The 13763-nt window shown below is 35.3% G+C and overlaps 2 protein-coding genes across 5 annotated transcripts in view; both read right to left on the bottom strand.

Moving 5' to 3' along the window:
• Positions 1 to 3294, bottom strand: part of LOC117929569 — a 48335-nt gene extending 45041 nt beyond the window's left edge. The window contains exons 1-4 of one of the 3 annotated variants that reach the window (XM_034849884.1): positions 3144 to 3290; positions 2137 to 2284; positions 1961 to 2021; positions 91 to 1600 (exon numbers count right to left, since the gene is read on the bottom strand). In XM_034849884.1, coding sequence (XP_034705775.1) covers positions 91 to 1600; positions 1961 to 2021; positions 2137 to 2282 — 1717 coding nt within the window. In that variant the 5' untranslated portion in view covers positions 2283 to 2284; positions 3144 to 3290. Of the gene's footprint in view, positions 1 to 90; positions 1601 to 1960; positions 2022 to 2136; positions 2289 to 3143 lie in introns of all 3 variants that reach the window. The other 2 variants (XM_034849883.1, XM_034849885.1) reach the window with 2 other exon arrangements.
• A 1460-nt stretch (positions 3295 to 4754) lies between these two features.
• Positions 4755 to 13169, bottom strand: LOC117931199 (ribosome biogenesis protein WDR12 homolog). 2 transcript variants are annotated; one of them, XM_034852114.1, is made up of 14 exons: positions 12896 to 13169; positions 12106 to 12206; positions 11643 to 11749; positions 11395 to 11430; positions 11182 to 11267; positions 10587 to 10654; positions 10398 to 10508; positions 10170 to 10295; positions 8617 to 8760; positions 6203 to 6311; positions 5978 to 6114; positions 5855 to 5890; positions 5670 to 5763; positions 4755 to 5065 (listed from the first exon to the last, which is right to left on the bottom strand). In XM_034852114.1, exons 1-13 carry the CDS (start codon positions 13056 to 13058, stop codon positions 5671 to 5673), a joined length of 1317 nt encoding a protein of 438 aa, XP_034708005.1. In that variant the 5' UTR covers positions 13059 to 13169; the 3' UTR covers positions 4755 to 5065; position 5670. The 2 variants fall into 2 exon arrangements, with proteins under 2 accessions (XP_034708005.1, XP_034708004.1); XM_034852113.1 differs by having other exon boundaries at positions 4755 to 5071; positions 12896 to 13168.
• Positions 13170 to 13763: the final 594 nt, after the last annotated feature.

Consider the following 13763-nt stretch of genomic DNA (forward strand, 5'->3'; position numbering starts at 1 on the left):
AAATTATACAAGCACAATAGAGGTCCTATGTTAGAAACATGCTTTTCGAGGAAATGACGCAATGACCTTTTTATGAAGCAATAAACCAACCTAATTGTGTGTCCTCTGGAGTCTGCTGCCTTTGCATAGTCTTTCGGTGAAGAGCACGTTCTAAAGCCTTCCTTTTCTTCTCTATTATTTCCTTTTCAATTACATGCTCAATAAGTGTATCCCCTTCCTTTGGTTTTTCTGTAGCAATGGACCAGACTTCATCTGGTTTGGGCAAGTCTAAAGATATAAACTTGGACTTCAAGGCTTCAGATGCATCAACCTTTCTGGGAGGAAACTTGGGACATATGGTCCGGATCCTCCTTGCCATCCATTCAGGTAATTCTCTACGAGGACCATCACTCAGTAGTTTCAATTTCTGTGAATCATCATCAGTCAAAAGATCAATCCTTCCACCATTAACCACAAAAATGGCATCTTCATCCCCTTCAGAAAATGGTTTTTCCTTCAATAGAAGAGACTCTGCCATTTCTGCTCTCTGTCTCCACATCGCCAAAGCAGCTTCAGATGCCCTTAATGATCTGTGTAGCGCTTCACATCTTCTGGAGTAGGCCTCATCTTTTGAATGTGCTGTTTCTTTAGCAGCTTCAATGGCAGCCTTAATGCTCTCCAGCTCAAGCTTAAAAGCCTTGGAAGCAGCCTTCTTTTTTTCTGCAGCATCTTTCTTCACTTTCTCCAGCAATCTTTTCATTTCTTCCTGCTGCTGAAGATTTTGCACCTTCATTGACTCCTGAAATTCAAGCAATGCTTTCGCTGCAGCATTAGCTTGGAGTTCAGATGCATTTGCTTTTGCATGGGCTTGTTCCAGCTCCAATTTCAACTTATCAATCTCACTTCTTGTAAGCAATAATTGAGACTCTAAGTTATTTGTGGCATTTTGTAATTCAATATTCTGTGATTGAATTGCAGCAATCTCATCAGCTGGACTTGTAGCATCAGTAAATGCTGCAACAGATTTTGTTGCGTAGTCACCAGCTCTTTCTGCTACAACCAAAGCTTTATCTATAGCAATTTTAGATTGTTCCACTACGGCCAATATGGTACGTTCAGCAGTATTCCTTATTTGATCTTCAATCTGATAAACAGCTTGAGCAGCAGAAGTCTCAGCTGCTGAAACCCTGAGTTGCGCATCTTCCAGAATGTGAGCAGTGGCCTGATGAATGGCAATCTCTGCTAACTTTTCTACTTGTACAGCAAGTTCAACAGCATCTTGCTTGGCAAGAACCAACTTAGACTCCAAGGTGGACTTCTCTTCTACGGTCTCCTGCAGCTTCTGATGGAAAAGGGATTTCACTGCCTGAAGTTCGGCAATGGCCAGTTCCTTGTCATGCATCAAGGTAGCCACATATTCTTTCTGTTTAGCCTCAGATTGGACCAACTCTTCCAGTAATCGATCTCTCTCTTTCTCAATAGCTTCTTGTCTGGCACAGGCCTCAGTAAGAGCTTTCCTAGCTGCCACTAGTTCATCTTCATCAATCTCCAATGCTTCACTCCCCTCTAATAGATAACTATCCTCACCATCAGCATCTGAGAATGTTTCACTATGATCTGCCTGTCATAATAAACTAGTTGCCATGAATCCCCTGCCTCAGTCACTCTCATTTAATCGCTTTAGCATCAGTATTAAAGTGAAAATTCAACACTATCACATATACTAAAACCATCTTCCTAGTTTAAGGCATCTGTCATACTGAATTTGTCATATTTTTCTAACTAAACCCCCTAGCAACCAGTACTTGAATGGTAATTATATGAAAGTGATTCCATTTCTTTCTTACCACCTCTCTGTGTTCCTATAATCTGATAACTGATAGCAAAACAGCTTATACAGGCATTGCAAAGTGTGCTGACACATGTAGCACATGCACTCTTCCAATGAAACAAATGAAAAGAATTGCTAGTATATGCATACCCTGCTTGAGAAAACAACTGATCTTGATTTATACAGCCAATTATTTGTGTACAAAAGTTTCCTGCAAAAAACAAATCTCATATTTTAATAAATATCTTTCTTTTCTTTTTCTTTTTTCCTTCTTTTTTTCTTTTTTTTCTTTGGATAAAAAGCAAGAGTTGAAATGTCTTACTGACCTTTTCCTACTACCAGTATTTCTATAGATTATAGGATGTGACTTGAGACATGAGTTTGAGACATGGCTGTGATGCTTGCCGGAGGAAACAACAGAATGGCGTGGAAGAAATCCTAATGCTGCATCAGGCAATAAAATGGCACCCATGTCTTCCTATCATCAAAACCAAAATATCACTGTCTTAATATTGAAAAATCAATCCTTACATGTTGAAAATAGAGAAAATGAAAATGATCAACACCCAGGAATCAATTCCAACAACAAAAATAATTAGCTCTATTTCACTGGACTTTTCTTGTAGCATAAGTGCAAGACTTCCTCCTAACAAGTGAATTATACCTATGCCATTTTGGTACAGAGCTTATCTTAAAGCTATAGCTTTCTTCACTTTTGTACTCACCAAGGTCCTCCAAATTCACACAAAAACACCCAAAATAAAAATGTATCCATTCAATACGGAAATTTTCACAAAGACCCAACTATATTGTCGTGTCTCCATGTCCAGATATGGGATATTCTCAATATTTTCTCATTCAATGAACACAGATCACAAATTTTCTAGCTTGAACTACTCAACTAAAAAACCTAGAAGCAATTAAATCAAGCAATAAGTACACACATAACAGTATACATACATTATGAGAATAATAATGCACAACAAAAATCAAACAAACCAACCATCATTACCCACTTCAGAACTTGCAACATGGAAATATGGAAAGAGACAGTAATCGTCAACAAAAAAAAAAATGGAAACAGACATAAAGGGAAAAAAAAATACTGTCAAGAATTGCCATGAAAAGAAAAAGGAAAAAAAAAAACATAAAAGAGATCAAACCCAGAACGAGAAGGTACTGAAACTAGAACCCCCAAGGAAAAAAATCATCAGATTGGGGGGGGAATGCCAACAATCAAGTACAGGAAAAAAAAAAAAAAAAACAAATGATCAAAATGATTGAAAATGGGAAGGAAAAAAGAAGAAGAAAAAGAAAAAAAAAATGAACTGACCTGATTGAAAAGCTGAAATCAAGGCATTTGGATAGAGAAAGAAGGAAACGAATTGAGATGATACAGAAGAGCTTGGGAGCAGGAGTTGATGTAGTGGCGATAAAACAGAGGAGTATTAACGGTTTCCATTATCCCATGCCCTTTGTAGAAAACACTTTTCTCAAAGTCTCTTGACTAAATTTTCTTTCGTTTCTCAAGACCATGTTGCCCCTCCTCACTTCTCAAATTTCCAATTCCCTGTAAAATAGGGTTATTTTTGAAGTACGTCCAAACTTAATAATGATATTAAATAAAATAAATATTTATATATTTTCATATTTTATAAGATTTAGCTTATTTTATTGTTGATATATAATTAGGGGTTGTAAAATTTAATATAATTTGTCAATACAATTTAAATCTGATATATTTTTTTGTGGTGGTCAAATTCATGTTGATCTAAATAACTTATTAAATAAATATATAGTTTTTTTGTCAATCAATATAACATTAATTTAATTAGAATGGACCCATTTTTTAATAATCCTGTTTAATGACCTAATTATAAATTTAAACTATTTGATATATTTTAAATTTATTTTTGAAAAATAGATTTCGAGATTAAAACATAATGAGAGGAAAATAAAAAATATTTAAAAATTTTATAAAAAGTATGTGTTTAATATTTTATAAAAATAATTTTATAGAAAAGTTAATTTAACAAGACAACCTATAAATACATATTTCAATAATCTATTTTTTAAAAAATAAAATAAAAAACAAGAAAAAAAATTCTCATTCAATTTTTTAAAAGGACTAGTAAAAAATATTTTATGAGATTTTTTTTTTTTTAACAAAAAAAGGTTCCATAGTTTTAATAAAAATTTATTCCTAGGTGGTGAAAAAAGTTTGAAAAAATAAAACAAATATTTTGAATCTTATTGTTCACAATCTTTTATTTTGACATTACTAGTAAATCTTTGTAAAATATTTTAAAAATAATATATGATTTTAAAATAATAGCATATTAATTTTTATTTTGAAATTCCTAGTAAACCTATTTAAAATATTTTTAAAATAATAGCATGATTTTTATTTTAATAAATTCTGACAAATACCTAACTTTACAAACCAAAAATAGTATTTTCCTTACCAGCAAAGAAAGAAAAAAAACAAAAGACACCATTGTAACTATTATTCCATTAATTAAAAATATAATAAATAGTTAATAAATGAAATCGATGTGTTGTTATTATTTGGAATAAAATAAAATAAAAAAGAGGAGAGGGTTGGAGGGTAATTTAGTAATTAGAGAAGCGGAGCCTCCCACGGTCACGGGTGGCCCACGTGAGTTTACCCATAAAGCAAGTTTTCTTTTCATAGATCTCTGGAAACATAAAGGAAGGAAAAGGATGGGAAAGCCTTGAATAAAAAAAGTTAGGAAATTTTCACCTGCGGTCTCTCTTTTGGTGGTCCACCTATGCTTCCCACTTGATCCCTCGACCATCGCCCTCCAATTTTACCCTTTGATTGTTTCCTTCATTGACAATGATCAAACAGCATTTCTGATTTTTTTTTTTTTAAAATTTAATCTTTATAATAAATATTTTATTGCTTAGAGCTCACACAAGATTAGAAAATATTTCACTTTCAGGATACGAATACTCAGATCTAAGTGATCTAAATGTGTTATAACTGCAGATCAACAAATACAATAAAATAATCCTCCTAACATATCACTCATGTTTTTAACTGCTCAATGAATGGAGTGCCTAGAACAAAACTGGCTCATGCCTGGATCCCCCTATCAATCATCCTCTTGCTTTCATCGCTCTAAAGAACATGAATTCTTTCAGTGGTTTGGTTTTCTGGTGGAATAGGCTGCCAAAACCAAGGCAACAGAAGCTCCCAGCAATATCATCAATCGTCTCCAGAGGTTATTTCTGTCACTGGTTAAAAAGATCAACCATTAAAATGAGTGGAAATGAGGTATTGAAAGGGGAGGAAAAGGGAATTCAGTATCATCTATTAGTTTTGATTGGTGAAACGACCACAAAAATCTGCACTAATTTGAAAGACTACTGGAAAATGCAAATGAATTCTTTTAGCCCTCAAAAAATAATCATACTGAAAAATAGCTTCTCTACAAAATTGAACAGATAGAATGGCCCAGGATTGGTGGATATGATGCCTACTGTCACTCATGAGCCTAAGGATGCAAAATTTGGGATGGAATGCAATCAATGAAAAACAAGGGAGGGTTGCAATGATCTCCGGCAATGGAGGAGGGCAGCAAACACAAGGGTAGTAAGCAAAAGTCTCAGACCTCCATATGCTTGTTCTGTTCCAAAATAGTAATATTTAATTCACTGGCTTTATCTATTTTTCACAACTTTAGTCTTAGATTAAATTGAACTGGAAAACTAGAAGCACAAAAGTTGAGAATGAGAGAGAACAGCATTAAATCACACTTGGGTGGGGGGGAGGTGGGAATACAGAAGTAAATGAATTCCATACCCAAATACCAATGATGCATTACAAACTTACCTTACTGCACAGGGATTTCGGAAGAAATACAAAGCTTTGAGTCTGCCCCACCACTGACCACAGAATCACCTTTCCACCAGTCAGCACATAATACCTGAATAATGTAACAAAGGCCATCACATCCAATGAAATCTGAGTTTATTTCTGCGAGGACAACAATAAACACAAAAGGAAAAATGGCTTACCTTGTTGTTGTGTGAATCAATGACAGCCAGAGGCCACTGAAACAGCAAAGTATATTTTAGTTGCAATCTTATATGGTAACATGGGCCACAACATATATAGTAGAAGTCCAGAAAATACAATACCGCAGTTCTGAGATCCCACAACATAACTTTCCCATCATAGGATGCAGAAATCAAATGAAACCATGATTTATTGTGCCACTTGCAAGCCGAAATCCAAGAAGTGTGTGATGAGAACTGAAAGACAGGAGTCAAAGTTCCTACAAGATCCAAAACTTTTATGTAAATAAATGAGAGAGAGAGAGAGAGAGAGAATTCCACTATACAAGTTTTGCTAAGTTTAAAAACCTGGTTTGCGAGGATCCCATATCCTAAGAGTGGCGTCAGAGCCACCAGCAGCAATGAGAGCAGAACTTTCTCCCCCAACATCAAGGCAGTTGAGGGCCTTCCCACAAAACTGCGCATAGTGGAGGACATTATCATCCAAACTCCCAGAGAAACTTCAAAGCATTTTGTTAAAATAGAAAGGAATACAAGGAAAACAAACTATCACTACTGCTTGCAAGAGATGTGTACTCAAAGCTATTAGTTGGTGCATAAAGTAGTTAGTTTAAGTTGACAATTTTGTTCCTTTCATCCTACCTTAGGAATTTTTAGATTTAGTGTGACTTACACTCCATTGACTCAAGGTCATTGTAGGGTCAACCAGGAATAGCATAGAAAGGTCCATAAAGGCTGATAGTTTAGACCAAGGGACATAACATAAACTTCAGTGTTTTTATATTGAGCTTCAAGTTATGCCTATCAAAAAAAAATATTGAGCTTCAAGTTATGTGTTTTAAAAAGTAATAGTTGATCGAGCGCTCAAGCTCTTGGAGCACTCAAGCGCTTTTGGAGAGTGCTCAAGAAGTAAAAAGGAATGCTCAAGCACTCAGTACTTGAGCATTCTTCCCAAAATAATAATAATGCGATATTTTAATTCTTTCCATTTTTCAAAATCGATTTTTTGGAAAATTAGGATTCTAATCCACAAGAGTTGCATTCCTATATATATTACAAAAAGAATTATTAGCTTGCCCAAACCCTCAAACTCTCAAAATGGTTCCTAATTTCCTCTTAGGTTTGTAATAGAGTTCCACATTCCCTCAAGGCTTTTGAGGCGTCCACTAGTGAGCACGTGTAGTGCTGCATTGAGGACGTGAGGACGTGAGGACTGGTATAAGTCTAGGATGTAAGTCTTAGGGTTCGCTTCTGTTAGGTAATTTGTGATGTCCCATATCAATAGGGGGAATGTTCCTGGCGCTATATATGTAGAGACTCCTCTTAACCAAGTAGACGCGTTTTAAAGCCGTGAAGGCCCCCTTGGGCCCAAAGCAGACAATATCTACATGGTTGGGTGCGGGTCGTTACAAATAGTATCAGAGCCGATCCCCGACCCCGGTATGGGGGTTTGTTTGGCTTTGTCTGTCTGGCCCCGCAATCCCATGGGACACAACGAGGACGTTGTGTCTGCATGGGGGGGTGTTTGTGATGTCCCACGTCGGATATGAGAGAATGTTCCTAACGCTATATATGTGAAGACTCCTCTTAACCAAGTAGATGCGTTTTAAAGCCGTGAGGGCCCCCTTGGGCCAAAAGCGGACAATATCTACATGGTTGGGTGCGGGTCGTTACATAATTTGTGCATTTTTCCTTCGATATAGTGGATTTGAGCTTTGTAGTCTCTTGATCCCATGGTTATTATATCTACAAATTCCTTGCCAGACTTTTTGGATGGTTTTCCACATACATCGCTTGTCTATGTGTGCGATTGAATTTCTCTTCTACTTCATATCTTCTTAAGAGAAAATTAAAAGTAAAAATTGGGCGATAAAAAGGAGGACTAAGTTTCATAATAAGATCTAGAACTTTCACTATTGATGACAAACTAGCCTATTTCTAGAAAACAACTTCCAATAAGAGAAACAAAGGAAGACCTTTACAAATCTTCTAACAAGTATAGAATTTTGGTGCTTTAAACATTATGGCTATTCAAGAAACACCTCTTACAAAGCACAACCTAATTGTCATACTAAGATTCTGAAATGTTTAGCTGAGCCCGACCTGCCTCAAGGCTAGCTTAGCAAGAGGGTTTATGCTTCAGTCCCCTACACATGACATTCATATAAGTTGGATTTGATAATTCATCATCAACCCACTTGAAAACTCTGGATGACCAAATGTAAACCCACCCATTCAAGCTAACATCTAGAATGACTGCATCTTTATTTTGTGATGGATGGAAAATCACTTGGCAGTTTTTTATTATGCACAACACAATGAAGACAACTGAATGAAGCAGTCAGAGGAGTAAAATGATTCAATACAAAGATGCTGCAAGCACAAAAGGATGACATAATGACCCATGGATGAATGATTATGTTGGCATCTATAGCACATTATGACATATTATGACATTTTCTTGAGTTTTCTCTTCTACTTCACAGTGAGGGGAAGCCAACTAAAGTAATATCCCTGATCCCAAGAATTAAAACTGCTTTCTCCCCAATCAAGGTTGGAGACTAAGACGTCAAAAAATGAGATGCACATTCATCCAAATCGGTTTAAAAATAAAATGTGATAGTTTAGCCTAGAAAAAAAAAAGGGCTTAAAAAAATGTGTCATCTATTTTCATAAGGAAAACTTCAACTACAAGAAACATCATTTGCCTTAACCATGCACACAAAGTAAAAGAAAGGCAAAATAAGGTCATTCTCACTTACCAAGTTCCATGAATCTTTGCCCGTCTCAACATCCCATCTTCTGACAGAATGGTCCCATGATGCTGAATAAATTGTTTCATGTTGAGGCCAAATCACAGATGATACACATTGTGTATGCCCAACAATGGTAGATACAGCCTCTCCCTAATGGCACAGAAAATTGTGAAGAATAACGTTTGTGGCATGCCAGGAAAGAAATACAGATGCAATTGAAGTCACAAAGTTCAACATCTGAGAACTCTTTTATACCTCTTCTTTCTTTTTCTTTGAAGGACAACTCTTTATTTATTTATTTATTTTTATGAGTTTCTTTGAAAGATAGCTCATCTTTCACGTGCCTTTTAATTGTCCTTACTCGTATGAACTTTTTGTTCTCATTAACCAAAAGAAAAAAAAGGAATTCTTTCCTAGCTCACTAACCATGAAATATATGTTGTATTCATAATGTGGATCAATTTCAAATAGAATAACATAGGCATCAATTATTTTTTTGACAGGTAAATTGTATAAGAGAGGCATAGCAACATTGGCCCTCATTTCCTATGACACAAACAAATCACTCAGAACATTAAAACAGGTCAAAATGACTCAGGTTTTATCCTAGTTGATCAGGAGGAGAATGTTCAGAGCTTGGAGATAATGCTAGGATGAAGGATTGGGTCTTTCCCACATTTAGGCCTGCCTTTGGGTGCCCCTTTGCATCTAAGGCTACTTGTGACTCAGTTGTGGAAAGATCTGAGAACAATAGACAAGTAGGAAAAGGCAATACCTCTTGAAAGAAGGAAGGTCAACACCTTAGAAAGCATTTCCCTGCATTTTTCAATGTATTTAAAGTCTACACTTATCATTTAGCATCAGTGAGGATCAAACTACAAAAGCAACAAGGGACTTTTCACAGGATGGCCAGAAGACAAAAACAGAAGAGAACATGCACCTGCTGAAGGGGGGAGTGGAGTACTAACAAAAGGGCCAAGGAGGTTTAAACATTAGAAAACCAAACCTGAACATGCTGAATAATGCATTGCTTGTGAAATGATTCTAAAGTTTCTTAGTGGAGAAAGACAGCTTCTGAAGGAAAGCAGTGGCAGGGAAAAGGTCAAGGGTGGATGGCACTTGCAGGAGGTAAGGGGGTGCATGGAAAGGGGGTGTAGAATTGTATAAGGAGGGGATGAGAAATTTTTGCAAACTTCATTTGTCATACTGTGGGAGATGAAGGTTCTAGAATGATGTGTTGTGTAGAGATCATCCTTGAGGATAGGCTCCCCAGTAACAAATAGGCCAGGGTAGCAGATAAAGGCCATTCTCAGATGTGACAACAAAATAAAACTGTTACACTTCCACATGACACTGAAAATTTTCCATTTTGTTCTCACGCCATTTTAAAACAATTTTTATTTTTTCAAGTTTTTTCATTTTAAAAGTAACTTTAACCTCTTTGATAACTTGATAGTTATTTCCACAGGACACAGTTTTTTCCTTGAAAGACGAAAAGGAAGAATTTCAATTCCTTGCAAATCCAAATGGCCCTTGAGAGAATATGATAGATGTAATACCTCTGCTTGGGATTCCTCAGCCTCATTGTTCACTTTTCTCTTCTTAACTGAAACCAGATCACCTTCTACATCAAATTCATCCGTCCGCCATAAATTGATTGTACAATCCCATGAACCAGAACATACCTAAGTAAATGTAGTGATAAAGACGATGCAATCAGCTTAACTTTCATATTAATTCATTCATGTTGATATTGATGACTAAAGTTTACAAGAAATAGAGCGAACCATATTTCCAGTAGGCTGTACTGCAACACTTTGTACGGATGCATTATGCCCATGCAAAATTTTAAATGCTCTAATTTTTAGGGGAAGATCATGGCGCTCCCCTGCATCAAACTTTGAAGGAGAAGGGATGAATTTGTTAGGCGGGAAAACATAGTTGCATCACTAAGGAGTAGCTTTTCTTCTAATTACCTTCCACAATCTTAGGGTCCGATCTTTAGAGGCAGTGGCAACAACTGAATTGTTAACACTTTCCAACCCTGCAAATACACACTGCCAGATCAATGGCAAGTAATGATGATGGTAGCATATCAACATACACACCAGCACATACAACTAGTTCAAACAATCATGGAAAGGAATCATTTTTAGAGGCCAATTGGGATAGAGACAATAACATTATGAGTCAGAAACCCCAACTGTTCCAGCATGAAGGCTATCAAACTTCCAATTCCAGCTTTAGTCAGATGGGTTAAAATTTTTATGGAACAGATTTAGTTATAGTAATGCAATGTGCATTATACCAGGACAAACTTTTCCCTGAACTCAATGGTCAGAACTTTGAAAGATTTACATATTACCTACTTGGGAATTAGTAATTCATCCATTTTCTTTTCAGTATGTAAACTTCAATACGTTATCAATCAAAACGACAACCATAACATGTTATCAATCAAAATGTCAACCATAATACCTATTATCATGCATCATGTAACTATAAAATAATTGATATGACCATTTTCAGGAAGAAATAGCCATTTTAAAGATGACTATCTGTGATTTATACCTTTTGGGTCAATAAATTTAACCGAAGTAATTGCATCATTGTGTCCTTCTAATATATGTGTGCATGATCCTGCAGCTTTCCATAACCTAGAGAAAGTAGAATCATAAATAATAGGTATAGCCTGAATTATCAAGTTCCTAGAAATAAAGAAAGTACACATTAACATAAAGAAGATAGAATTGGGTAAAACTGACAAACTCTCGCAATATTTACCTTCCTAAACCATCATAGCAACCCGTCAAAATGAACCTGCCAGATGATATAAATTAGCATGGTTTTTTTTTAAAAAAAGAATGCAATTTAATTGTTAGTTATAATAATATGATTAACATGGGGTGATATTGGAACAATATGCTACAGAATTTTTTTTATTTTAACCAATTATTTGATGTGCCATGCCTAGTGAGATATAAAAATTAGAACAGCATAATCAATATACTGTAAAATATTCACATGCTTACCCAGGATTAGAACCATCCACTGCACTGACCCAGTCATCATGCAAAGAAGGCTCTTCCTGTTTTCTTGGAGCCACAGCCTTTATGTATTCGATTTCTAATATTTTCTCCTGTAATATGTCATAGATTAATTTAGAATTAGAAGATAAAAGAGCACATGAATGATGAGGCTTACAAAATGCTCTAGTGGTATCAAATACATTATTATGCACTTTACTACATAAATTTTGTACAAACATGATATCTAATATATAGCTACCCAGTTAATTCAGTCAATCTTCATGTTTATTATGCTCTATTTATTTATTAGAAAGAATGAGGGTAAAGAAAGAGAAAGCTTAAAGAAGTTCCTTGTTCTAGGAATTTCTTCCCTTTCTTACAAGATTCTGCTGATGGAACCGAACAGAGAGCAAACAGGAGCAAACAACATAAAACAATGGCAAAATATTTAAGAGAATATACTTACCGCTGAGATGCCCTTTGCAATAAGAAACTGTTCAAGTGACATCCGAACCAGCTCCCCATCAATCAGGAAATCAAAAGGTTCGGGTTTCCAATCAGGGTTTCCTGGTCATGATCATCAATCAAACTCATCTCAGTAACAAACAATAAAAAATTAATAAGCATCAAACCCCAAATATATAAGCTTCTCAGAGCAAAACACATTCGTACAATGCAACCTTTTCAGGACAGAAACACCAAAGCTTAGCTTTTGTTTAATTACCATGAAGCCAGAGAAGGAAAAATGTAGAAATGAAAATATCGAAACATGACAACATTTCTTTAATTGTTTGAATAAACCGACTATAAAATTTTCTAGGAACCAAACCAGATAGTGTAAGACTTCGAATTTCTGTTCTTCAGTTCCCTCTGCCGAAACATAATGGCAAAAAAAACTCTCTTCACTTGCTTTGTGAGAAAAAGAATAAAAAGAAACTGAAGCACTGCGCAGCAAGCAAATTGAAATCATTTTCCTTGCTCTTCTAAGCAAAAAAAAGGGTGCAAATTTTGCTTCCAAAAGCAATAACGAAGTTCGAAAATTTTCGAAATTCCAAAATTCCAGCCAAATAATGCCTAAAGTTTTAGCCTCCAGAATTGTTATTGCTTTCTTTTCCACAACAGTTGAATACTAGCTCAGCTCAACTAAACCGAACCAAAATAAATTGAGGAACTAAGACCAAAATTTCCTTTCCTATTGTTTTCCCACGTTTTCTCAGCAACCAAACAGAGAAAACAAATATGAATATAAATTATACCAGATTTGAGGAGATTGTTTACGATGGCCGAGAGACCCATTCTTGTAAGGTTAGAAGGGATTGCAATTGAAGTCGGTGGAGTCTTGAACGGAGACTGCAGCTTCGTGGTGAAGCGCACCTGCACCCGCCTTGACGTCTCTTCAACATCTCCGTCAATCTCCATCTCCGATTTTCCCTCTCAGTATCCACAGGTGACACAGACAAAAGATTAGGGTTTAGGGTTTAGAGTGAAAGGAAAAGGTTTTAGGAGAGAGACACTTGAGCAAAGCTAGGGTTTCCTGCGGAGTGGTGGCCCGGTGGGGTTCGTTATGGGCCGATCAGTCCGTTTACACTCAAATGGGGCTTGGGCCGATTTTCCAAACTTAGTTTCCACTCTGCCCAATCCAATCAAATTCCCTTTTTGTTCTTTTATTGGAAGTTTTGAAAGAAAATGAAAAAAAAAAGGAAAGGAAAGAAAAAAAATTTAAAATTAAAAAATAATAATTTCACCACAAAAATAAAAGATTTATTAGAAAATTATCTTATAAATTAATATCCTGTTGGTTACATAATTTAAAATTAGTTTTTTGTTTTAAAAAATATAAAATTATTTTTAAAATTTTTTAACATTATTTGGTTGTTGTTCTCTGAAAATAATTTTAAAAAATGAAGTGAAATGAAAAATAATTTTAAGAGAATAAGTAGGTATTATTTTCACTAATTTTTTAAAAACAAAACGAAAATATGGATTTGTTTGACCATATTTTTTTAAACTTGTTTTTAAAAACTATTTTTAAGTTAAATAATAAAAAACAGTTTTTTAAAAACAAAAAGTTTCAAAAACATGACTAAACAATTCCTAAGATATCAAAAATTTTAAAATATTTTG

This window comes from Vitis riparia, chromosome 14, assembly GCF_004353265.1.
Source record: "Vitis riparia cultivar Riparia Gloire de Montpellier isolate 1030 chromosome 14, EGFV_Vit.rip_1.0, whole genome shotgun sequence".
In the NCBI taxonomy this organism is placed as follows: Eukaryota; Viridiplantae; Streptophyta; class Magnoliopsida; order Vitales; family Vitaceae; genus Vitis; species Vitis riparia.

What these genes read in the sequence shown, in the direction of transcription:
- LOC117931199 (XM_034852114.1), bottom strand. Translation starts at nt 13,058, where the DNA reads ATGGAGATTGACGGAGATGTTGAAGAGACGTCAAGGCGGGTGCAGGTG. An exon ending in TTGCAAAGGGCATCTCAGCG is followed by an intron (nt 11,750 to 12,105) that starts GTAAGTATATTC and finishes GACATATTACAG; the next exon opens with GAGAAAATATTAGAAATCGA. An exon ending in CTGAGGAATCCCAAGCAGAG is followed by an intron (nt 8,761 to 10,169) that starts GTATTACATCTA and finishes CTGTGCCATTAG; the next exon opens with GGAGAGGCTGTATCTACCAT.